The sequence below is a fragment of the Vicugna pacos genome, chromosome X (assembly GCF_048564905.1).
Source record: "Vicugna pacos chromosome X, VicPac4, whole genome shotgun sequence".
NCBI lineage: Eukaryota > Metazoa > Chordata > Mammalia > Artiodactyla > Camelidae > Vicugna > Vicugna pacos.
This window is the reverse complement of record NC_133023.1, coordinates 1,136,564-1,160,584: the sequence shown is the minus strand read 5'-3', so window position 1 is coordinate 1,160,584 and position 24,021 is coordinate 1,136,564. Positions and strand designations below refer to the sequence as shown.

The window sequence follows — 24,021 nt, the reverse complement described above, 5'->3', positions numbered from 1 at the left end:
CATTCTGTGGGTCTCCTGTCCCCTGTGCTGGGCTGTAAGAGGGTCTTCCAGGTCCTGTGGAATCTGAGCTGTGCTGGGACGGGCATGAGGGATGCCTGAGCCACACCCGGGGTCCTGCAGGAGCCCTGGGGTTTGCACAGGCAGACCTCACTCCCGGCCATTTCTGACCTGTTCTGTCAGAACCCGGGGGGTGGGAAAGTAATCTGGAAAAAAAAATGGACATATAACTGAATCACTTTGCTGTTCACCCAGACCAGGCAGATGAATCCCACCCTCTCCCCAGTCCTAGCTCTGACCTCGGACAAGATGGGATGGCTCTTGGTGGCAGAGTGAGCAGGGCCTCCTGGCTGCAGGGGTGGCTGCGTACTGTGCCGTTAACCGAGGTGCTTCTTTTGGGTAAAACCTGATGTGTTTCCAGTGGCCTCATGCACCAAGGTCCACCTGGAAACCAGGGCTCAGAGTGGACTTCCACTGGGTCCCCCCTGCTGTCTCCTTCTGGAGGGGAAGGACACCCTCCTCTTGGGTTCATCGTCCCTCCCAAGATACGTGCTTCTTACGGGCTTACCCTCTCCCGGGGAGGAACATCTCCTTATTTCATTGGCTTTCTGTCTTCCTTCTTCTTTGGTGCAACACATCAGCATTGAGAAAGTCCGCCTTTTTTCTGCTGCTTCTTGTACGAGTTCCCTGGGGCCATGGTGACAAAGTCCTGCAGACTGGGTGGCTGAGAACACCAGTTTATTCCCTCCCAGTCCTGGAGGTGGGAAATCCGAGATCGAGGTCGGTTGGTTGGACAGGGTGGTGAGGTTCTAGGGGAAGGAGGTTCTGGAGGTTTCAGAGGAGAGTTTCTTCCAGGCTTCTTGCCAGCTTCTGGTGTTTTCTGCCCATCCTTGGGGTTCCTCAGGTTTGTAACGCATCTCCCCATCTCTGCCGTCATCTCCGCCCCTGTCATCTCTCTGGGACTTCACATGGTCTCCTCCTCTGTGTGCCTGTCTCTTTGCCCCAGATTCCCCTTTTTAGAAGGACACCAGTCATATTGAATTACAGCCCACCCACCCAAGCTCATGTTAACTTCATTATCTCTCTAAAGACCCTGTGGCAGGTCGGGGGAGGTTATAGCTCAGTGGTAGCGCACATGCTAACCATGTTTAATACCCCACCAGGACCTCCTTCAAAAATAAACGAGTAAGTAAATCTAATAGCGCCCCCCCAAATAAATTTTTAAAAAAGGACCCTAAGGACCCTATGTCCCAGTTAGGTCCTATTCTGAGGTCCTGAGGGTTAGGACTTCCATAGATCTTTTTTTTGGTGGGGGAACAGTTTAGCCCCCTAAAAGTCACCACGTGTCTTTCCCCAGTTGATCCACCTTTAACCTTTTAAGACACATAATTTTACCCTGACTTTCCATTGGAGAGTCAGTCATCACTGAGCTCTGAGGCACGGCCAAGTCTCTAATTCTGGTCTCTAATTCTGTTATCCTCTGGAACATGAGACCTAATTAAAACTGTTTTCCCTTGTTACACTGTCCTTTATCAGTCTGATTTGCAGGCCCCAGGACAGAATCTAAAAGTATAGAGGGAAAAAAATGTTTTTTTCTCTTCCTGCATTTTACCTTATTAAAATGTAAGCCTTACATGTATATATTTTTATAAGTTCAAATACGTGGATGTGCATGTATTGTCTTTGGCAATAGTAATTTTTTTCTTTGATGAGAACTTGAAAACCTCATTGGCTCAGCAGAAACGGAGGGCCTGCTATGTTCCTGGCATCTTGCTAAGAAAGGGGGCCTTTGCTGACCACGTCCACGGAGCTCCTGGACTTGAGTAGCTCAGGGCAGCGGTGTAACTACTGCAGTGGGCCTCGGCCGGTTCTCAGATCAATGGCAGACCTAGACCAGGTAAAATCGTCACTCTAGTAAACAGCAAACACTTTTTATATGAAACGAAGGCATCCAAAAACCCACAGTCTTCTTCCCAGGCAGAAAGCCATGGTGCTGCAATTTAGAGTAGGGTTTCCCATCTCTCAGTAATGTTCTCCTAGGTTTTCAACCAACAATCCTTTAGAGAATTGTTGAGCCTTTGATTCCATACACAGAGATGCGTATATGGTGTTCAAACTACCATTCACCTTTCATTCTCTTGTCTGCAAGGCAGCGAGAGAGACAGTTGTCTGAATATGCCAACCGAATATATGCCACGTCCACATAAAGATTATTTTGAGCTGGAGGCTACTGAGACACAAGATATGCAGAAAGGTGGCTTTCTGGAACTTTCCTTATCTGAATAAAAGCATAAGCTCATGCTTGTTTAAGAAACAAGACTTCTCAACTCTTTTGGAGTTTCACTTCTTTCGTAAGAAGTCCCACACATGTGTAGAATTAGAAGTAAAATTGGTATTCTTTTTCTTGTTAATTTGGCAGGTGCCAGTTTAATTTGCATGCCCTCGTGACACAACTCAAAAGTATAGGAGGAAAGTTTTTCCTTCCCGACAAAAAGTCTACCCCAGCACTGTCTCTACTTTTGTTTCACATTATTTATTAAGTAGTTCTGTCAATAAATTGTTTTTTTAAAAAACAAATGTATTTTCATGGTTTCAGGTTCTACCTTTTGACACCATTTATTACAAAAGCAGGTTATTAAAAATCTCACGTTTCGACTCAAGCCATGTAGGCATCTCATGAATTTCTTTCACCTCCGTGTTAGTTTGTGGGTTGAGTCTGCCTTCGCCTGCCTTTTTTCTGTTAACGTTGTAGGAGTTTCTTCATTGTTTTAAACATCAGATGTCTCTGCTCATTCCTTGAGGTTTCATTTACAAATCTTCATGGGGGAATCACGTCCTCTTGTGTGTTGGCTTTCATTCTTTTCCCATGTCCACTGTGAGTATTTCTTTATCCTTAAATCTACCAGGGAACCTCTTCTGAACTTACGTGTGCTCTTGGAATTCTTTTCTTTCCCCTCCCACAGAGACATGTATTGGCTTTTTCCCTCACATACTATTTTTAAAGAATTTCAGTTCTCTCTTGTCTGCCTGCTGTATAAAACCATAATTACACAAGCCGTCGATTTACCCTTGAGAATTCTGCTCGTGTATGTCTCACCGTCTTCTTTCTAAATTCATCACTCCTGTTTCCTCCCAAACAACCCTGTAAGTGCAGGGTCGAATGTGTGTATGTGATGTCGAACTGGCCCAACGCCAAGATGAAATTTCAGCTTTCATCTCCTCCTACTTAATCACTCCCTCTTTCCTGCAGTTTCCTCCTCCCCTGCAGTGAAGAGACAGAAGGAATTTGCCAAAAACCAGTGTCTTGATGGTAATTGGGGGATTGGGGCTCGTCTTGGCTCAGGGGAGAGAATGTGTGCCCAGAACTGCCCTATTTTTTTTGTCACAGTACCTCCCTCCAAAAGAAGTTGTGTTTGGAACTCCTTCAGCAGCTCGTGTGCTGTCACCCTTGGATGATCTGCTCCGACTCATCTCTGAGACAAAGGACCTGGGGTTTGTTTTCCAGCTTAAATTGCATGGACCCCAGGCCAAGTCTCAGAGGTTGCATGTGGCCACTTGGGACAAGTGGGTTGATTCTGGGGATGTGGGGACAAGCAGATGAGGAAGAAAGATGCTGCGCAGAAAGGGGCAGGAGGTGGGACCACATCCCGGACGGGTGGGCATGCTTGTCACGTGGACAGACTGCAGGCGCTGACGCGTGCTGTTTAGAAGAATGCTGTGAGGTTTCTCAGAAAGTCTCAGCAGGCAACTAAGTACGAGGCTGATTTCCCAATGATATCATTTCTACTTGCACTGTTTTTCTGTGTTTTTAAGTATTTCCCTTTTGCTTTTATCATTTTTTTCCTTTTATGTGCTTTCCTTGGTAACGTTTTCTCATTTCACTTAAAACATTTTTTTTTAATTGAAGTAGAGCTAATTTGCGATGTTGTGTTAGTTTCTGGTGTACAGCAAAGTGGTTCAGTTGTATGTATATATGTTCTTTTTTGGATTCATTTTAATTATAGGTTATTATAAGCTATTGAATAGAGTTCCCTGTGCTGTACAGTAGGACCTTTTTGTTTATCTATCTGATATATAGTGGTTTGTACCAGCTAATGCCAAACTCCTAATTTATCCCTCCCTGCCACTTTGATAACCATAAATTTTCTCCATCTGTGAGTCTGTTTCTGTTTCATAAATTAGTTTATTTGTGCCATTTTTTTAAGATTCCACATATAGGTGATATCATATGGTATTTGTCCTTCTGTGTCTGATTTACTTCACTTAGAATGACAATCTCCAGGTCTATCCATGTTGCTGCAGATGACATTATTTCGTTCTTTTTCATGGCTGAATAGTATTCCATTGTGTGTAGACACCATAACTTCTTTACTCAGTTGTCTGTGGATGGACATTTAGGTTGCTTCCATGTCTTCGCTATTGTAAATAGTGCTGCCATGAACATGGGATGCAGGTGTCTTTTCAAATTAGAGTTCCCTCCAGATATATGTCCAGGTGTGGGATTTCTGGGTCAAATGGTAAGTCTTATTTTTAGTTTTTTAAGGAGCCTCCCTTCTGTTTTCTATAGTGGCTACAACATTTCGCTTTTCTGAATCATTCAAAGTTGAGTTTACTTTTTTCAGTTATTTGATCGTATTTGGTAAGAGCTTTTATCCAAAAGTGGTGTTGAAAGGGGGAGGGTACAGCTCAAGTGGTAGAGCACATGCTTAGCGTGCACAAGGTCCGGGGTTCAATCCCCAGTGCCTCCTCTAAAAAAATAAGTAAGTAAGTAAACTTAATTACCCCCCAAATTTTTTTAATTAAAAAATAGAAATTAAAAATAAATAAAGAACAAAATTAAAAACAAAAAACAAAAACCAAAAGTGTGGTTGAATCCCAGCGAGTGCTTTTTCTGCATCTAGTATGATGATTCTGATTTTTGTTTTATTTTAATTTATTATTATTATTTTTAATCCTCATGTTAAACTCCTACAAGGGTGAATTGCAGGGATGGCTTTTCTCCTAACTCAGGAGACACCACTGAAGTTGAAAGCGTAAACGTAACCTTGTCTATGGGTGGGGGCTGTATTCCTATCAAAGAAAATTAACTTTAAGGAAAAGGAGCTGTTGGGGCACGAAGAAGGCGAGCCATCCCTAATGGAGGAGCAGTGATGGGTTTTGTCCTGCAGGCATCCTGGTTTTCCCTCTGTGCACCCCCGCCAGCCCCGGGAAATAACCTAAAGTGTGAGAAACAGGTGTCGACAGGGAGGAGCTGGTGATTCTGCATCAGAGCAGGACAGGCGTCAGTGCATCTCCCAAGTGTAGAACATTCCGAAGAGGAAGAAACAGAGCAGCCAGTTCCTGGCAGTGCACACCGTCCACGTCCCTGCACTGAGACCTGGGGGCGTCCCTCGGTGATGCCGGCGGCCTGGGTTTGGAGACCTCCCCTCACACCTGCTCCCCGCCCCCAACCCCGCAGGAGCGGCTACTCGGCGCACGGCGCCTACGCCCAGAGCAAGCTGGCCCTGGTGCTGTTCACCTACCACCTGCAGGCGCTGCTGGCCGCCGCTGGCAGCCACGTGACCGCCAACGTGGCCGACCCCGGCGTGGTCAACACCAACCTCTACAGACATGTCTTCTGGGGCACGGGGCTCATGAAGAAGATATTCGGCTGGTGGTTTTCCAAGGTAAGGCTCCGAGGGCGTGATCCGAGGGGGCAGGGACGGCCACCTCAGGGCCATTTGTGCAGAATCGGGTGCAGCCACCACTTAGCGGGGTGGGCTGGTTAGGCTTGTCCTCTGAGTCCTCAGAACGGTGACCGCCCTCGTGGTCTCAGAGCCTGTGGCCCCATCCCTGAGACAGGGAACAGAGACGAGCCATTCCCATGCAGGCCCATGGTTCTACTTCTGTGAAGTAGAAAAGTGATCTGGGGCAGAGGAGGGCGGTGGGCTTTTCTGCTGCTTCCAAAGACCCTCGGATTGCAGGTGTTTCTGAATCAGGTCTGATTGGTTTCTCGGAGGGTAATTTCTTCAAAGACGAGGTGGTGTGCGGGGTCTCCTTCCGGTGTCTCTGGTGACCTTGGTTTCCATGCCCTCAAAAGGCACTGCCTGGTCCCTCAGTTTCTCACAGAGTGAACATCGAAGTTGCCTCCCCACGGGGCACCCAGGTGACGGTAGAGGCGTGACTGAAATACGCAGCACTCTCACCGTCCAGGGGGACCACCTGAGCCGGTGACACGTGGCACAGGACCCAGCGAGTAGGAGCCAGGGACACACAGAAGGGCTAGTGAGTTGTGCCCGCCCCCACGAACATGGCTTAAATGACGCAGAAGCTACGAACGAGGAAATCCAAGGCCCTTTGAATCCCACCTCATGTTTCATCCTTCCCCGTTTCTGTTTGTCCAAACAGAGTGATCCGACAGGATCGAGTATGCAAGGGTGTCTGTTTCTTTTTTTTTTAAGGTTATAGTCCATTTATAGTTAGTGTAAAATACTGACTGTGTTCCCTGTGCTGCACAGTAGGTCCTCGTAGTTTGTTTTGTGCATACGTTTGCCCATCTTTCTCCCCTCCCTCCCCTATATTGCCCTTGGGGCGTTTGTTTCTTTATCCAGCTTCCTTTTTGGTACATTTAGTCCGTTACCCGTTTTACCCTGATAAGTACAGTAATCGTTAAAGAAAAAATTAACTTCCCGTCCATCACCCTTCATACGAGACAGGCTAAAATGAATTCCTTTGTACACGTTTAATCGCCAGGTTAACCCAGTGGGACTTGTAAAGCCCAGGGGTGAAATTTCACAGCCAGGGTGGGACAGGGCCCCTGGACACATTCCACGTGGCTGTTTTCTCGGATGATTTCTTAAGCATCAAATTCTTCAAAAGGAGTTTGTTTCTCTAGAGGCCATGCACACAGAACATCCAGTACCCTGATTTCCCCACCTCGTTTCTGCTCGTGTTTCTCTAGTATCTTGCTCCCGGACCAAACGCAGTCCCATTTAAACCTGCATAAATCTGCATTTTTTTTTTTTCCGTTAGCACTCATATTGTGTGTTTCCTGCACAGTCATCTTTTTTTTTTTTTTAATGGAGGCACCGGGGATTGAACCCAGGACCTTGTGCATGCTAAGCACGTGCTCCACTACTGAGCTACACCCTCCCCGTGGGCAGTCATCTTGCTGATTGTTAGAATTACCTTTTCTTCCCTCTGCACATCTTCGTTCTGTGGGCGGTGCTGATTCAGCAGCAAATGCTTGGGCTCCCACAGCCCTGGCGGGTGGGCAGCCTTCATTTCTCCCTCCCCGCAGGGTCACAGAAATGAGGACGTGACTGTCGGAGCCCTGGAGGGGAAGGCGGGGGCCGTAAATCATAGCGATTACATGAGCTCTCCACCTCCCCTTGTCCTTCGTCCAGAATTTGGGGCCACCCCGGAACCCAGATGCTGACAAAGCCGAATTAACGGATGCCACTGGTCCCCAGCATCTGGTGACGCTGTCTATAATTATTTCTTTCTCACCAGGACCTCCAAACCTACATCTCCTGAGTGCCCAAATTCCCCTCTGTGGTTCCATTTAAAGTTCAGCTCACCTTTATGAACGTGACATCTCGTGTGAAGTATTTGCTCTTGTCCAATGGGGACGGTGTTCCATGTGTGTTTTGTTGGGGGTTGGGTGATGATTCAGAAAAAAGAAATCTTCCTGCATATCAGAAACGTAACCGAGTGTTTCATATTCCACATTTTTACCCCCATAATTCTTGTGCCTTCTGGTCTTCGAGAAAGTCCTTTACGTCACAATGAATCGAGAGGTTAGGACATTTTTTTGTTGTCATTCATTCTTTCAGGGGGTCCTTCTGGTTTGTTGTCTGCTTTGCATGGTTTCTGGGTTGGCCTCTTGCTGAGGAATTCCAGCTCCAGTGCTTTCAGTTGTGTTGACGAAAAAGTAATCTGTCCATCTAAGAGATAAATGGAAAACTTTATTTGAACAAAATTTGAGGCTTATAGTTGTCTGAAAACTGTCCCGCCCATGTGAAATCAAAGCACAGTGATAGAAGGTTTTTGAGACAGAGTTCATCAAATGACGTATTGTGTACAGAATCCAGGTGTAAGCGGCGTCCTGGTGTGTCCTGTGACCCCTTACAACATCCTGAAGGAACATTCTCTTTAAGGAGCTGTCTTGTTTATGCTGGGAGAAGGTCGCTCTTGAGGGCTGAGCAGGTGTTTTTGCCAAGGTAGGGGCGAGGTTTGGTCCATGCCTAATGCAGACACAGAGTGCGCAGTGTGGGGAGAGGAGGCTGAAGGGCAGAGAAAACTGTTACGTGTAAATTGTTCTAGTCTTGCCATGAAAGAAGTTTTATTTTACCCTCGTGGCAGTCAGCTCCTTATGCAGCCTGGAGGATGTCTGCAGGGCGTGAGGTAGGGGTTCCAGCCAATACCCGTGTGCAAACCCCAACCCGCACATCCACTGGTCCCTCCTTCGCTGATCGCGGACAGACCCGCGCACGGTCACCATTTGTTCCGAATTCCCTCTCCTCTCCAGCGGTGCCCTCCCCACCCCTCTCCTGTCTTGCCCCTCCTGACCCCAAACCCAAGTGTTTTTTCCGGAATGCCTTTTATCAAAACAGGATTCACAACCGGGGTGTCTCTTTCTGCAGACGTGTTTGCTTGTTTTTTTTTTCCTACATTTCAGTTGTCGGCCACTCCTCGGACTTGGTGTCATCACCCTAACGGAAATGAATTTGGGAAAGGCATTTTTTTTTAATAATTCTTATTCTTTATTGAAGTGTGGTTGATTTACAATGTTAGTGTCAGGCGAACAGCCAAGCAATTCAGTTACACATATACATTCATGTATATGTATGTATTCTCAGATTCTTTCCCATTACAGCTCGTTACAAGATATTGAATACAGTTCCTTGTGCTGTACGGTGGGACCTTGTTTATTTACTTTATGTATAGTAGTTAGTGTCTGCAAATCCTGAACTCCTAATCTATCCCTGGGAGGGGGGCATTTTAACATCATGGAGGGAGCATGGAGGTTTCAGATGGGGCTGTTTCCTGACTGAATATAAGTCCTCTCTTGTTTTGCACACGTCTTTCTGGATGCTTGTGATATGGTGGTTTCTAAAGAGAAATATACGTATTTGGTCTTTGTCCCTGTTTCTGGCACAGAGCTCCTGAAACCCTTGAAATTGACTGAGTGATGAGAGCCAGAAAGGTGTCTCTTGTTATGTGAATGAGGTGACCTCTGGCCCTCACCTCAGGATGGGGGGCTGGTTGCCAGGGGAACCAAGCGGAGATTTAAAGCGTTGGAAATTTCACTGCTGGTGGCAATGCAGTTTGGTGCTGACACTGTGGAAAACAGTATGGAGATTCCTCAAAAGACTAAAAATACGCTTGCCATATGACCCAGAATCCCACTACTGGGCACAGATCCAGCAGGAACACTAATTTAGAAAGACACCTGCATCCCAATGTTCATAGCACCACTATTTACAATAGCCAAGACATGGAAACAGCCTAAATGTCCATCGACAGATGACTGGATAAAGAAGCTGTGGTATAGTCATACAATGGAATACTACTCAGCCATGAAAAAGAGTGAAATAATGCCATTTGCAGTAACATGGATGAATCTGGAGAATGTCATTCTAAGTGAAGTAAGCCAGAAAGAGAAGGAGAAATACCATATGAGATCGCTCATATGTGGAATCTAAAAAAAAAAAAAAAAAAGGAAGAAGACAAATGAACTTAAATACAAAACAGAAACAGACTCACAGACATAGAAAACAAACTTGTAGTTGCCAGGTGGGAGGGGGTGGGAAGGGACAGACTGGGGGTGCAAGATTTGTAAATACTGACAGGTATATACAGAATAGATAAACATATACATATGTTTATATGTATAGATAAATATATACAAGATCTTGTGGTAGCTCACGGTGAAAAAGAATATGAAAATGAATATATTCATGTATGACTGAAGCACTGTGCTGTACACCATAAATTGACACAACATTGTAAACTGACTATAACTCAATAAAAAAAATGTATATACGTATGATTTAAAAAATAATAAATTAAAGGGTTGGAAATTTCAGCCCCACCCTAGCCTCCGAGGACGGGCAGAAGGGCTGGGGTCTGAATCCAACACCAGGGGCCAGTGATGTAACCAACCGTGCCTATGTGAGGAAGCCTCCATAAAAAACAAAAAGAAAAGGAGGGGGCGCTTCAAAGGATTTCTCGCTTGGTGAACGCGTGGCGGTCCCGGGACATGGCAGCCTGGACAGGGCGTGGGAGGACTCGTGCCCCTGCGCGAGTCTTGCTCGGGGCACGAGTCTTCCATCTGGCTGTTGCTGAGTTCTGTTCTTTTATAATAAACCAGAGATCTCGTGTCCGTGCGTCCCTTGATGCCATTCTGTCACATCCGTCCGAAGCTTCTGTTCTACGCCTTGTCCAGCACCGTGAACTTGGTTCCAAATGCAGAGCCGGTCACCTGGGCAAACCAATTACGACCTTGAGGGAAAAAGAAATCAGGAGAGTGATACGTTTATAAAGATCAGAGCTTAATTGGTTCTTTCTACAAATAAATCCAGACCTTTCTGCACATCGGTGCAGTGGGGTCAGGGACGGTCTCCGGCGGCGTGAGTGCCCTTCCAAACGCAGCTCTGATATAGAAAACCCACCTCTCCCGGGCCGTCGGGCCGTGGCGCTGGGACGCCACCCCGGCTCCTTCCCCCGCGGCCTCTGGATCAGCGTGTCCCAGGAAAAAGTGCAGTTCTCCACGCTGAGCGCGTCTGGTCCCCTGATCGGGGCTTCTCCCCAGCAACCCAGGCCTCTGAAAATGCCTTTATCAGGCCTCCGATGAAAATGGGCGCATCTGTGGTGCAGAGCGGGCCCTCGTCAGAATGCAGGACCGGCCGTGGCGGGTTCTGTTCACCACGCATCTAAATCCACGCAAGCAAGACGGGGCATTTGGGTGGATGGGCTGCGAGGGTGAGAGGCGTAATTAATCCATTCCAGGAGGCACGTCCCAGGATGCTTCTGTCTCCAGAGCTGCTCCATGGTCAGGGACCACACGTCCCGCTTCCAAACACGGTCTCAGAGCGTCTTATAAAATCCCGACAGCCCCAGCTGACCTTCCATCGTGTTGTGGGGACCCGGCACCCATGACTCCCCCGCCTTGGAATTCAGCGTCTTGTCGGAGGTCCTCGTCGGGCAGATGGGAGGGTCACAGCCTGAGACAGAGAGGTGGCAGTCGGAGCAGAGCTGGTGGGGTTCCTGACTTTGAAGGTGGAGCAGGGGACCACGAGCCACGGAATGCAGTGGCCTCTGAGAGTTGAGAGGAGACCAGGAATCAGACTTCCCACCTGGAGTTTGCAGAAGGGACACAGCCCTGCGCACGCCTGGATGGGAGCCTGGGTTCATGGTACGCGTCTGACCTCCTAGACTTTGGAGACGTTGACGGCGTTGCACGGTTCTCAGCCGCCACGTTCCTGGTGACCTGTGGGAGCAGCCAGAGGAAACTCAGGCCCCCGACTCTTCCCTTGGACCTCAGCTCTCAAGACCGCCGTCTCGCGTCTTTGGCGAGCTCGTGGGCTTCAGACGCTGCCTTCATGGGCAGGTTGGCCCGGCCCAGCTCTCCGGCGCACCGTGGAGGAGAAGTCCCGGCAGCTGGGGCTCGCCCGGAGGCACGGAGCAGGGAGTCCGGGCGTGACGTCCTCTGGGACTGCAGGCGTCTCACACGTGCTCCGGGCACACAGCTGTGAAGGCGGTTAGGGGGGCGTTGTGCGGGCACGTCCCACGATTGCACCAGGGCGACCAGAACGACCAGAACGCCACCGGTGAGCCATCGGTTGGCTTCTCAGCCGTTTTCACGAGCGCTCGATGGAGAAGTCTGGTGGCAACGAGCTACCCATTGTCAGTGGCAGGAGACACGGGGTGCAGACGTTGAGCTGGGCGTGAAGGAGGCTTCGGTGAGGGTGCAGCCTTTGCGGGAGGGTTGAAGGCTGGGCCAAGCTCCAAGGACCTGAGCGAGACTGGGACCTTCGGTGTGATGCAGTGGCTCAAGAGGAGGCTGGTTACACCCTCCGTGCCCCTATTTCAGCTGAGTCCCCATGTGCACCCTGGAGCCGTGCAGTACCTGAGCTGCTTCCGTCTCAGTTGTCGTAAGGACAGCCGGCCCCAGCCCCACTGCGGACGCAGACGAGCACAAGCTTACCATCGGTCACGTGCGACGCGTGTCCCAGATGCCGGGGCTGGACCGCGTCCCAGGACGTCAGCGACGGGGTTTTAGGATCAGATGCATCCAACCTGCAGAGCATCCGATGGACGGGAGGCCACAGGGGGCCCCGAGGTCTGGTGTCGGGCTGTTGCAGGGATGGGGTCGCACATGGCGGTGAGGGAGACACGGAGATCATTCTGCAAACGATGCCAGAGATAAAATCGCCAGGTTTTGGCTGGTTGACCATGAAAGACGAAAGAAGAAAGACTCGGGGAGCCTTTGGGGTTTCTGATGCAGGGAAATCGGAGAGCGTGGTGGTGCCTGTCCGAAGAGTGGGGGACAGGCAGGTGGGGACTTCAGGACGGTCAGCCCTGAGGTGTGAGAGTCGGGTCTCTCCTCCCGGACGCCAGCCGGGCTGCCACGACTGTGTGTCTGCAGCTCCGAGGAGCAGACAGAGGGTGGGGTTTCGGAAATGCAGGCGGGGAGGGAGTTGATAGGCGGGGCCACGCGCACAGGGGGCATGTGTGTCACCTGGAAGCAGACGGAGGAGGTGGATGGAGAGGGTTGGGGTCTCTGGAAGGACCGAGATCTGGCCACTCAGTGCAGCCCCTCCCCTCCCTCTGCTCTGCCCCTCGGTTTTCGTAATTTGTTAATTCTGGTAATGCTCTCTCCTGAGTGTTGTGCACATGGCTGGCATAATCGATGTGAAAGCGTTTCCAAAACCGTAAGGCCCCCTATAATTATGCAATTATGAAGCATGCATTTTTCCCCTCCTCCGGCCGCACGTACACCGCCTGCAGCTCTGTTCAGCACACTTTTAATCCCATCCTCTGTCCCCTTTCCCTGCCCTGCTGGTCGTCCGCTCCAGGACGGAGGGGCCTCTTTCCAAAATTGCCTTTCTTTGCCTTGGGAGCCAACCACATGTTGGTGAGCATTTAATAAACGTTTGTTGTGCTGAATTGGATTGAAACGGGGTGTGTAGCTTCGGGCTCCGACAGCCCCCGAGACTCAAGAATGGCCTCACGCCGGGAAAAACTTTTAACTACAAACCTGCCAAGCCCTCAGCCCGGCCCCCCTACCGCCACCACCGCGGGCACCTGTTCCCGGATCCCACCGCCTCTGACAAAACCCGACCCGTGTGGCTTCACGTTTGACACGTCTTCTGTCCTTATAGGTCTCTGAGATCATTTTTTTTAAAGCTGTAGATAGAATGGGATATGTTGTGTGAACCAGAGGAAGCATCGCTTATGGGGCCTCGTCGTCTGCTCAGAAGTGACGCCGCTCTCCCTCACGTGGCGCCCGGGGAACACACTTCAGCTTTCCCGGGACGTGCTGCCCAACAGCGCCTGCCCAGGAAGGCTGAAGGGGGCAGATAATCAGATCCTGCTGGGACCTGCGGAAAGTGTACGCGGGAGGGACAGCAGGTGTATGTGGAGAGGATGCAGGTGTGCGTGGGAGGGGACGGCAGGTGTGCGTGGGGGGGGACGGCAGGTGTGCTTGGGGGAGATGCAGGTGTGCATGGGGGGACGGCAGGTGTGCGTGGGAGGGGACAGCAGGTGTGCGTGTGGGGACGGCTGGTTTATGGCCACCTGCATATTTGCTGTGTCCTCACCCGATGGAGACACTGCTCTGGTGTTTCTTCCTCCTCTCATAAGGGCACTATGCCACCTCGGGGGCCCCACGCTCATGACCTCGTGTCTCCCTCCTCACCTCCCGAAGCCCCTGACTCCTAGTACTTGAGGCTTCAGCATATGAATTCGGGGTCACGCACATTCTGTCCACAGCAGGACGTGCCTTCACTGGGCTCGTGTTGAAGAAGCATCTCCCACCTGCCGTGGGCGTCGCTGATCTTGGCAGAACCGGGGCCTCAGGGCCAGACGCCCACCCGATTGCTTGGCCCTGGGGGAGGACTCGGTCGACAGGAACGCTCCCGGGACCGGGGACGCTCCGCTTGCCGTCCGGCCAAGCGGTTTCCCTGGTGCAGCTGGAATGAGCGTCAGAACCCTCGGGGAGCGGAGGCGATTTGGGATGGGGCTTCCCGGTGAGAGGCTGTCTGTGTGCCGGGAGAGGGCCCCTCCCCAGAAGAGCCGCTGTCACCCGGAGCCCTTCCCCGCTATGTTTCTTGTCGGAGGAGAGGGATCATTTGGACGCCGAATCGACTCAGGCGGCTGCAACAGACACCACAGACCTTCATGTCTCCCCGTCCTGGAGGCTAGGATCTGAGGTCCAGGTGTGAGCAGGGCTGGCGTCTCCTTGGTGTGTGGACGGCCGTGGGTGTCCCTCTGTGTATGTCTGGGTCCCATCTCCTCTTCTTACAAGGACCCAGTCCTCTGGGATCAGGACCCACCCTAGTGACCCCATTTTACCTCCATCACCTCCTTAAAGACCCCGTCTCCAGACACAGCCCCATTCTGAGGTCCTGGGGTAAAACCTGCACCTACCGGCTGTGTGCCGGGGGCAAGTGACTAGACCTCTCTGAGCCTCGGATGTGGGGCTGTAAACCGGCGTGTGGGTGCCTGGCACAGCGCCTGGCCCGTCGGACTCACAGTCACCCTCGTGTGCTTGCTGTTTATCGTGGGCAGTGGTGTTTCTGTTTCCCGGCTGTATTCACTTCTCCCGATAAGCGATAACTGCCCTTCCTGTCTTGCAGGTGGGGACGCAGAGGCTCATGGAGGGAGCAGGGCTTGGGCAAGGCCTCTGGTTCACAAGAGGTGATGCAGAAATTTGACCCAGGTCCCGGGACCTTCCCCCACCAATGCTTTGGCACCTCCCCTTCCTCCAGAGGACACAGGTGAATGCCCTAGAGTTAGTCGGCTGTCTGCATTGTGTGAGAGCTTGTGTGCATGGGTGTGCATATGTGCATTGTGTGCATGCATGTGTGTGTGTGCATGCTCATACACGCACGTGTGCATCTCAGCATTTCTCACAACATCCGACCTTCACGCAGGCGTCATGTGTCATCGCCCCGCTGGGTGCTGGTTCGGACGGTGACATCAGCTGTGAGGGAGAATAAATGAACAAAACCATGTATTTCATGAGCTGTCAAAACATTTGGGAATTAAAACACTCCCCGTGAAACCTCGTTTCCTCCGTGTTCCTGATCCGCCAAAGGCTTGGAAACATTCCGCAAGTGACCCAGCATCGGTCGTGTGCTTAAGGACGTGATACGGGAGGGTGGGTGGATGTGGTTCGTTCTGCACAAGACGCACTGGAGCCCAGAGATGGCTCTTTTTTTTTTTTTTTTTAACCTGTCCCTTTTCTGTGTCAGCATAAAGCTCTGTCTGGTCAGGGCTGCCCTGGGGTGGTGTGTGTGTGTGTGTATGTGTCTGTGTGTGGGGGGGGTGTATTTGCACATGTGCATGTGAACGTTTGTGCCTGGGAGTGAGTCTCCTACAGAAACACCATCAGGGACAATTCCACCGCATCCCATCTCCCGGGCGGAAGCTGAGTCTCGGGCACAGCCCCGTGTCCTTTGTCCCGCACGCCACAGCCACGCCCCTCTGAGACAGCCGTCCACGTGTCCCAGTCAGACCCGCCCAGCCCCAGGACTGTTAGCCAGACGGGGATTTTCAGCGTGTGGGGGAACCGGAACCCCCGGATAGAGCCCCCTGGGGGGGCCCCAGAGAAGCAGCCCCTGAGGAGACGGCTGGGTATGTCCTCGGGAAACCCCAGCGGGGTGGACCACAGCGGGCGTTTTGGGTGCCTCCCTGCAGGGACGAGATGGCAGCGGGGCGTTCTGGGCACGGACCCGTGAGTCCTCGGTGTGGAGCTGGGCTGAGTATGAACGGGCTCGTTCCAGGAGCTCGTTTAAGGGTTCGCTTGCCCGGGGTGGGGGGCAGCGTGAACTGTAAATACAAACAAGAGCGTCTGAGACGCCGCGGAAGTCAGAACGGGTTCCTGGCTCTCGTGATAACCTGTAACGCAAGCTGATCTGAGAAAAACGTGTGTGTGGAACTGAGTCACTGAGCTGCACACCTCACACACCCGTGATCTTGTGAATCAACTCCACGTCAATTTTATAAAGCTGACTCTTGTCTGTTGGGAAGCTGTCATCTCCGTGGGGACCCAGGTGGCCCCGTCAGGACTCACCTTCCGGTCACTTCACCCAGGGCAGCAGGAGGTCCCCTCCGCTGTGACACCCTGTGGCCTCCACCTGCGGAAGGTTAGGGGCCTGGAAGGAGCTGGGAGGCTGGGGCTGGGGGGCAGGTCCTGCTCGACTGAGGAGCAGAATGCAGCAGAGAGAGACACAGAGATAGAGACGGACAGGAGAGAAGAGAGGGAGACGGGGCACGCTTTGCAACAGCTTCGGGGCTCTGGCCCAACCCAGTTGATTGGACGAGGTTGTCTGAACCAGGTTGTCTGGACCAGGTTGTCTGGACCAGGTTGGCCGGACCACGTTGGTTGGACCAGGTTGGCCGGACCACGTTGGTTGGACCAGGTTGGCCACACCAGGCTGGCTGGACCAGATCGGTTGGACCAGGTTGGCCCGACCAGCTTGGCCAGACCAGGTTGCCCAGACCAGGTTCCCTGGACCAGGTTGCCCGGGCCCAGTTGGCCGGACCAGGCTGTCTGGACCAGGTTGGTAGGACCAGGTTGGCTGGACCGGATTGTCTGGACCAGGCTGGCCACCAGCCTCCCACACGCACCTGTCCACCCATATGATGGTCGTTCTGTGTCACCCGACAGCTGCCGTGTGGGCGAGGGCCCCCCGCGTGCTCTGCTCTGAAGGCTGGCGCCCGCTCTCATCTCCCTCTCCCCGCAGACCCCGGAGGAAGGATCCTGGACTTCCGTCTACGCGGCGGTCTCCCCTGCGCTGGAAGGTGTCGGCGGCCGCTACCTTTACAACGAGAAAGAGACCAAGTCGCTGGCGACCACGTACGACCGAAAGCTGCAGCGACAGCTGTGGGCCAGGAGCTGCCAGATGACCGGCAGCGCTGACGTGACCCAGGACGCCTCGTCGGGGTAGCGGCCACGCCGGGGGACCGCGTTCAGTCCCGCACTCACAGGTCCGTCTGCGCCGGACCGCGGAGTGTCTCCATCGTCCTCGGCCCCTCCTCCCCGCCCTGCTCCGGGCTCGGTCCCCGCAGCATCTCCCGTCTGCTGCCCTGCTGTGTGCAGGACATCAAAGAGCACAAGAGACATTTACGGTGGTCCTCAGCCGTAAACCTTGTGATCCCCAAAGTGTCCATTTGTTTCAGGTGCCAACGGTAATTAAATCCTGCCACCCACGTGTGCGGTGTTCCTTGCTCAGCACAGAGGCCCAAGTACACGGCGGGGGGCAGAAACGTTCCCGGTAAGACAGGGACATTCAGGGCGCCTGGGACTGAGGGCACTGGTGTCTGAAGGGGTCCTGTGTCCTCAGTCCTCTCACTCACGCTTTATGCCGGACACAAAGCTTTGACTTGTGGGTCCTGGACGGAGGGAGGTGGGTGCCCCCACAGTCAGCTGATCCAGGCTCTCATGGGCAAACGGCCCCCCACTCGACCATCTTCAGAGGGGTCGGTTCACAGCTGCCCTCACAGCCTGCAGATCATCTGTCAGGTTCTCACCCCATGACTCACGGACAGACCCTCACCAGAGCTGTAGGAATTCTGTAGGACGTGTGGTAAGTGAGGGGGCCTGGACACCCTCACCAGGGGTCCTGTGGGACAGGACAGAGACATCTCACCTTGGGGTCTATAGGACAGGACAGGGACAGGGACAGGGGCTAAGCCAATCATAGGAGTCATCTGCACAGGGTGTGGGGGTCTAGACATAGCCCCCATTTTTAGAACCTTGATTGAAGATTGGCTTCCTTGCCCCCCAGTACCATTCAGTGGCCACCTTTGGCCTCTATCTGGGTCTCCCCACCTTTCCTCTCATTGTCTGTTAAGCGTGTGTACTGCCCTCTTGGAGACGTCTGCATGCCCGGGGCGCCACTTCATACCACGACAGTAACACCAGTCGTCATGTCGAATGCCAACGCTGCCCTGGTTGTGGGTGCCCCTGACGGTCCATCCGGTCCTTCCCCCACCAGTTGTTTCCTCGGGGACCCTCAGGGACTTCAGGTGCAGACACCTTCTCCTCCAGCAGCGTGGAGGCCGCCCTCTGTGCCCTGGGAACAGGAGAGGGGTGGGTGGGGCGATCCTGGTGGCGTCCAGCTCCCTCTGCAGTGGGCTGAATGGTGACTCCCCGAAAGCTGTGTCCTCATCCTGACACCTGGAACCTGTGAGTGTGTTCCTATTTGGGAAGGGAATCCTTGCTGGTCTCATGAATATCTTAAGATGAGAACCTCGTCTTGGCTGATCCGGGTAATCACAAGTTTACTGACCAGAGACAGATGCAGATTTGATTACAGAAGTGGAGGAGGTCATGTGGCAACAGAGGACAAGACAAAAGGGAGGTGGCCACCAGCCCAGGGATGCTGGAACCTCCAGAAGATGGAAGAGGCAGTGAGGGACCTTCCCCTGCAGCTTTTGAAGGAGCTCGGCCCTGCATCTTGAGAACTGAGCACGAATAAAGTTGAGTTCTGTTAAGACACCAACAGCTCAGTCAGCGTTACAGGAAAGTCATAGTCCTCAATGCCTATGAACATCTCAAGCAGCTCATGGATCCTTGCATGGGCACCAGAGCCCACCCTCCCTCACTGCCCAGTCAGGCAAGGATGGCTCAATCCTCCCTCTGAGAATGGCTATTGTTCTCAAGTTCCATCCTGGACAGAGAAGGCATTTGGAAGGCTGTTGAAAGGTCTCCATGTGTTTCCTGTCAGACGATGCCCTGAATTTCAAGACCAGTGACTGCCGGTCAGCTAACCCCCCATTCTCTCAATTGTCAAAATCCCACTGAGGCCCCAAACTGCATTTCGGCTCCTAGCGTATCCTTGCATTGGCGTCACAGCCAGCAGCTCTTCCAGGGTGGGGTTCCCACGTGGCTACAGATGCTTTATAAATTGTTTTTTGGTTCTAACATGGAAGGAGAACTATTAGACAGTTAGTCATCAGCCATGCTTCTGGACTGTTTTTTAAAAATGTTTATTTACTTAACTATAGTTAATTTACAATACTGTGTTAGTTTCAGGTGCACAGCACCAGATTCTTTTTTATTAGAGGTTATCGCAAGGTATTGGATAGAGTCCCCTGTGCTGTGCAGTAGGGCCTTGTTGTGTGTCTGTTTTATATACAGAGGTGTGTGTCTGCTAATCGCAGACTCCTGATTTATCCCTCCCCCTCCACTTTGGTAACCATACGTATGTTTTCTCTGTCTCTGCTCTGTAAGTAAGTTCATTTGTGTCATTTTTTTCAATACCACATAGAAGTGATATCATATAATATTTATCTTTCTCTTTCTGACTTATTTCACTTAGTATGATCATCTCCAGGGCCATCCATGTTAGCTGCAAATGGCATTTTATTCTTTTTTATGACTGAGTAGTATTCCACTGTATAAACACACCACATCTTCTTTATCCAGTCATCTGTCGATGGACATTTAGGTTGTTTCCAGGTCTTGAGTGTTGTAAATAGTGCTGCTGTGGACATTGGGGTGCAGGTGTCTTTTTGAATTACATTTTTCTCTGGATACATGCCCAGGAGTGGGAATGCTGGATCATATGGTAACTCTATTTTTAATTTTCTGAGGGACCTCCGTACTGTTCTCCATGGTGACTGCACCAAATTACATTCCCACCAGCAGTGTAGGAGGGCTCCCTTTTCTGGAACGGAGTGTTTATTTAATGGCCACTAATAAAATGTGAAGGAAGACACATCTCACTTTTGGGGTACTCAAGAAAATCGGGATCAGATTCTCCGTCTGTTTCCTGCCTCTCAGGCATGGTGCTTTGCTCGGCTAACGTGCTAAACTCTATAAACAAAACTGCCTCTAAACAGAGATGCTGAAGCTGTTTCTTGCTTTTAATGTCTGCTGCTTCTGCGTGGGTGTGAGTGCACGGACGCTGCACAGTCTGTTTCTGGAGATGGGTCTTCTGGGCACGTGGGCGTCGGTGTTGTGGACGTGCCATTCCCCTGGCAGCCCTGGGCAGGTGGAAAGTTCCCGTAAGTGTCCCAGGCACAGCCTGGAATCAGAGGACACTGCCGTCTTGACGCTGTCCCCAGACACTTGGAGTGGCCCCATCAGACACGTGGCCCATCTTATGGGAGCCGTGCCATGAGCAATACGCCTGCTTGTCACGTCAGATGTGTGTTCTCCTCTGCGTGTCCGCTTGTCACCGGCTCCCCATCTCACCATCCTGGCCCTCGCTGCATGTGGAGAACGCCGTGTTCAGCGGATCTGCCTCTCCAGGGTTGCTTGTCTTTGCTTCAGAAGAAAAAGACAAGAAAAGATTCCAGAGAGTTGTGTTCCCAGATGGAGTGCTAGAGCCTTTCACAAACATGACTTACGCACTCATTCATTCATTCATTCATCATTCATCTGTTTTTTCTAAAAGAGTGTTGAATACTTTCATGTTCTACTTTAGGTACGTAGATGGATAGATAGATAGGTATGTAGACACTAGACATGATACTTAGAAAGAAAGATAGGTACTAGACAGATGGTACATAGATAAGATGGGCAGATAGATGGATACGTAGAATGGATGGATGGATGGATAGATAGGGATGGACAGATAGATGGATAGATAGATATGTAGATACATAGATAAATACATGGAGGGATGGATGGATGGGTGGATGGATAGATGGTTAGATACATGGATGATGGATACATAGAATGGATGGATAGATTGATAAGATGGATTGATACATGGATGGGTGGATAGATGGATAGATAGATAGGATGGATGGATAGATAGATATGTAGATACATAGATAAATACATGCATGGATGGATAGACAATAGACTGATACCTTGATTAGATGGATAAATACATGAATGTATGGAGAGATTAGATGAATGGATGGATAGATAAGATGGATGGTTGGATGGATGGATTAGATAGATAGATATAGATAGATAGATAGATAGATAGATAGATAGATAGATAGATAGATAAAGATGGATGGATAGACAGACAGACAGACACAGACAGACAGGGTTCTGGGTCAGCTTTTTACATAAAGGGCCAGCTGTGAATGTCTCTGTACTTGGGGCTGTACAATGGGTCACAACCACTCTGATTTCCCACACAACACAGAAGCAGCCACAGACACATCCTCCCCCAGGCAGCTGTGTTTTAATAAAACTTTATTTACAAAAAAAGCGGTGAGATCAGATTGGTCCTAGGGCCGTACTTCGTGGCCCCAGGCTTTGGCCCGTGTGCTGGGTGTGGATTGGAAGTCCCATCGAATGGGTGGGAATTTACCCCCAGAAAGACTCAACGTCTCCGCAGCTTCAAGTTCCTGGTGGCACTTAGTGGGGGGCCCTCAGGTGTGTCTAACCCCAGGGGTGGTGTTTCTGTTACAGATGCACAAGAGGCTGTGAATTCTGTGCCGCAGAACCGGGAGATGTTGGTGTGAACAGGCAAGAGACCAGGACGAGGCCTTGGGGACGTTCATCTGAGGTCCGCACCCCTCGTCCATGTCCCACTGTGGCTGGCAGAGCTGAGAGCCCAGCACGGGAGACTCTGCACAGCGGCCAGAGAGGAGCGGGCCGGGCCCTTCTGCAGGGCACGCAGACTCCGCAGGACGTCCGCTTGGCTGAGAAGCATCCTGATGCCCTTCACAGGACAGCCACGGGTGACAGGAAGGATGATGGTGACCAGGGCCAGCACCAAGAGGGGTGCACCCAGAGGTCACGGGGCACAATGACACCTGAGCACCAGAAGTTCCTGGACTTCTCCATTCCAGCTGCAGGAGAGGTGGCGACCGACAGTGTGACTCAGAAGACAAATTAATGCATCTTCGTGGCCTGTATGTCACACGTCTGCAGAGCCCCCCAGGGAATTCAGGTCTTTGTGTGAAGATGGGGGCACATGCGCCTCTGGAAGGCCCTGCTTGCTCAGACAGCTCACTGAGATGCCGTGTGTATGTGTCCTGGAGCATCTGTAACAAATAACCTCAAACTGGGAGGCTAAAAACCACAGACATCCACCTTCCCCAAGTCTTGGAGACCAGACGTCTGAGGCCAAGGCGTCCCAGGGCCGCGCTCCCTCCCGAGGCTCCAGGGGAGGGTCCCTCCTGCCTCTTCCAGCTTCTGGGGGCTCCAGGAGTCCATCCCTGCGCTGGTGGCCGCCTCCCTCCCGTCTCTGCCTCCGTCTCCACGTGGCGTCTCCTCTGTGTCTGTGTGTCTCCTCTTCTGTCTCTTCTGAAGACACTGACCTTGGATGCAGGGCCCCCTCCTCCAGGAGGACCTCCTCTCAGGTCCTTCCCTTCCACCTGGATAATCAAGAATGACCTCTTCAACTGAAGATCCTTCATGAATTACATCTGCCAAGACCCTTTTTTTGCCAACAAAGTCATATCCACGAGTAACAACAAGAACAAAAATATGAAAATGAATGTATGTCTGTATGTGCATGACTGGGACACTGTGCTGTGCAACCAGAGACGGACACATTGTAACGGACTGTACTTCAACTTAAAAAAATATGTATCTATATCACAATAGACATTAGGACACGCTCGCACCTTTTTGGTAGACATTAGGATTTAATCCACCACATGCTGCATGAACAGGGTGCGCTGGAATCCCAGGAAACGCCCGCTCCTCTCCTGGTGACCCGGGATGCCGTGGCGGCGATAGCTTCCTCTGCACGTCCCCAGGGCTGGCTTCCCGGGCCAGGGAGCCGCGTGGCCACCTGGGACCCTGGGCTCCTCAGGGCGCCTGTTGGCTCGATGCTCTGTTGTCACCAGCTTGGAACTGCTAATGCAGCGTGAACGAGGGACGCATACGTTCATTTTGCCCTCAACTGCGTGTGCCATAGTCTTCTCTGCTCCAGCCTCAAGAAACAGGAGCCAGTGTGCAGCCAGTAAGGACACCCCCTCCTCCCAGGGCACTCTCTTCCCCATCATACCGTCGATGCACTCAAGCCTGGCCTTGGTGGTGAAGCTCTCCCCTAAGGTCCAGTAAGGCTGGTGGGTTTTGGCTGCGCGCTGGGGGGAGGCCATGCGAATGGCAGGTGCTCAGCCCTGCCGGCCACAAAACTCCTGAGTTCATTCCTCGGGGCATCAGCATTCCTTGTGACATCCTCAAGTCCTCCTGCCTCTCAGGCGCATTTCAGGACCCCCTGAGCCAGGCAGATGCAGACCGCGGCTTCCAGCCCTGTGCTGCCGACGCCTCCCGGGGCTGCTCAGGTGTTTGGCGAAGCCGTACCGTGCTGACTGATGTGTTTCGGAACCAGAATTACTTCCTACGGTGAACCCAACATGGACACGTGCCTCGCCTTAATATTTCTGCCAGTCAGGACTGTGTCCCGAGAAGCAGAATCTTGACCTCTGGAGAGACCCCAATTTTGGAGGGTTTGCATGTCATCCGAGAGCTCTTTATGGCCTGAGGTCATGGTCGCAGCTGTGCCAGCCACTGTCACCGTCATCACAAAGGTTGTTCCCAAGTACAGGCTCAGGATGGGCTGGCGCGGTGACTGCTGGCCACCCCAGCCTCCTCCGTCACTGGGAGAATCAGCTTCCTGGCTCCTGAAAGACGCCACAGTCCCTGGGCTAAGATGGGCTCCAAGAACCGTTTGGACCTTGTAGGACCCTGGCCTCCGATAGCTCCTCCTAATTGCATGGCAGCTCTTCTGTCACCAGCCCAGCACAGGAGAGACTGAACGTGATCTCGGAGACGTGGGCGCACTCCCTCCGCATCGGACCGCAAGCCTCCTCACGGCTCAGAGACGCTTCCAGCCACCGGAGGGACCCGTGCACCGCCGGGTGAGTGAGGGCTGCGTCCGTGGCGTG

General features: G+C 51.9%; 1 protein-coding gene across 1 annotated transcript in view; it reads left to right on the top strand.

Annotated features, from left to right (window-relative positions):
- DHRSX (dehydrogenase/reductase X-linked) overlaps positions 1 to 17,418 on the top strand; it is a 123,540-nt gene extending 106,122 nt beyond the window's left edge. Inside the window, exons 6-7 of the mRNA XM_072955906.1 lie at positions 5,456 to 5,663; positions 16,953 to 17,418. Of these exons, the coding sequence (XP_072812007.1) occupies positions 5,456 to 5,663; positions 16,953 to 17,156 (412 nt within the window). The 3' untranslated portion in view covers positions 17,157 to 17,418. The remainder of the gene's footprint in view (positions 1 to 5,455; positions 5,664 to 16,952) is intronic.
- The last annotated feature ends 6,603 nt before the right edge of the window (positions 17,419 to 24,021 follow it).